Source organism: Perkinsus marinus (genome assembly GCF_000006405.1).
Source record: "Perkinsus marinus ATCC 50983 genomic scaffold scf_1104296968382, whole genome shotgun sequence".
NCBI classification, from domain to species: Eukaryota; Perkinsozoa; order Perkinsida; family Perkinsidae; genus Perkinsus; species Perkinsus marinus.
In genome coordinates, this window is record NW_003203176.1 from 1 (window position 1) to 1,142 (window position 1,142).

Consider the following 1,142-nt stretch of genomic DNA (forward strand, 5'->3'; position numbering starts at 1 on the left):
AGAGATCCTAGTGAAGAAACTCGCCGAGATGGGTCTGAGCGTTTGTAATAGTGGAGCTCAGGGTGGTGAAAATTGCAAATGGTCAACCAAATCTGTTGGTGACAATATGAAATTTCTGAAGAAATTTTGGGAATCTGTATACTTGTAACCTAATTCGTATATGAACTCCTATTATTAGTGAGGAAACTCCTGAGCTCAGCTGAGGAAAGTAAACATGTATCACAGCACTGGTGGATCCTGCTGGAAGTACTGACTAACTTCATTCCTCAACTAGAACGGAATTTTTCTGATGAAAACACTGACAAATGCGGGTTGATCGTATTTTTATTTGTACTCCAAAGAGCACAAGCTCGCGTTACCGAAGTAGTCGCGTTTGGAGTGAACGAATACGGCCAGTCTGGGCCTCAAGTGAATCATTGAGATTGGACCACAATTCAGTTCCATAGTAGTTGCGGGCGTTTTTAATGGACCATCATGACGTCATATTTATACAAGAGCACTATTATGGGTTACTTGAAAAAGTACATCCGTGGTCTCGAATATGATCAAGTCTCGGCGTAACAATATTCCGCTTAATTCTCCTACCACACCTTTGGTTCTTCTCAGGTCGCTCATGTCAGGCGAGATCACTCTGCACGCATTCGAGCTCGAAATCGACGCTATACGGGAATGGGTTGACACTATCCTACCGTACACGACTGAAGTATGACCAAATGCTACCATAGTACTGTGTCATCGGCCTTGCAGATCACTCGAGCTTACTGCAGTATGGCCGTTGTTAAGATACCGTGGACTCAGATCCGGTATAAGCCAGTAAGCTGTGCCCTTTGGGGTCGTTCGATCAGGCCCATCATGGTCTAGGTATGCATAACCATACCATCACTTGAGCTGGACTGTACAGTGCATGATATGTATGATGATGTTGAATGGAACTGCAAGGTGGGTGAAGAGGGGTAGAATGCTAATACTCTTACTACATGTATACTCCAAGTCATGGTTAACTCGGATATGAGCAACTTCGAGTTTACTTAGTAGTAGTAGTAGTAGTAGTAGTAGTAGTAGTAGTAGTAGTAGTAGTAGTAGTAGTAGTAGTAGTAGTAGCAGTAGTAGTAGTAGTAGTAGTAGTAGTAGTAGTAGTAGTA

The 1,142-nt window shown here is 42.9% G+C and overlaps 1 protein-coding gene across 1 annotated transcript; it reads left to right on the forward strand.

Moving 5' to 3' along the window:
• Positions 1-474: 474 nt before the first annotated feature.
• Positions 475-813, forward strand: Pmar_PMAR001671 (hypothetical protein; the record flags this gene model as incomplete). Its single annotated transcript, XM_002768413.1, has 3 exons — positions 475-557; positions 607-703; positions 748-813. Coding segments are annotated over 3 exons (246 nt in total), but the record flags the coding sequence as incomplete, so codon positions are not given.
• Positions 814-1,142: the final 329 nt, after the last annotated feature.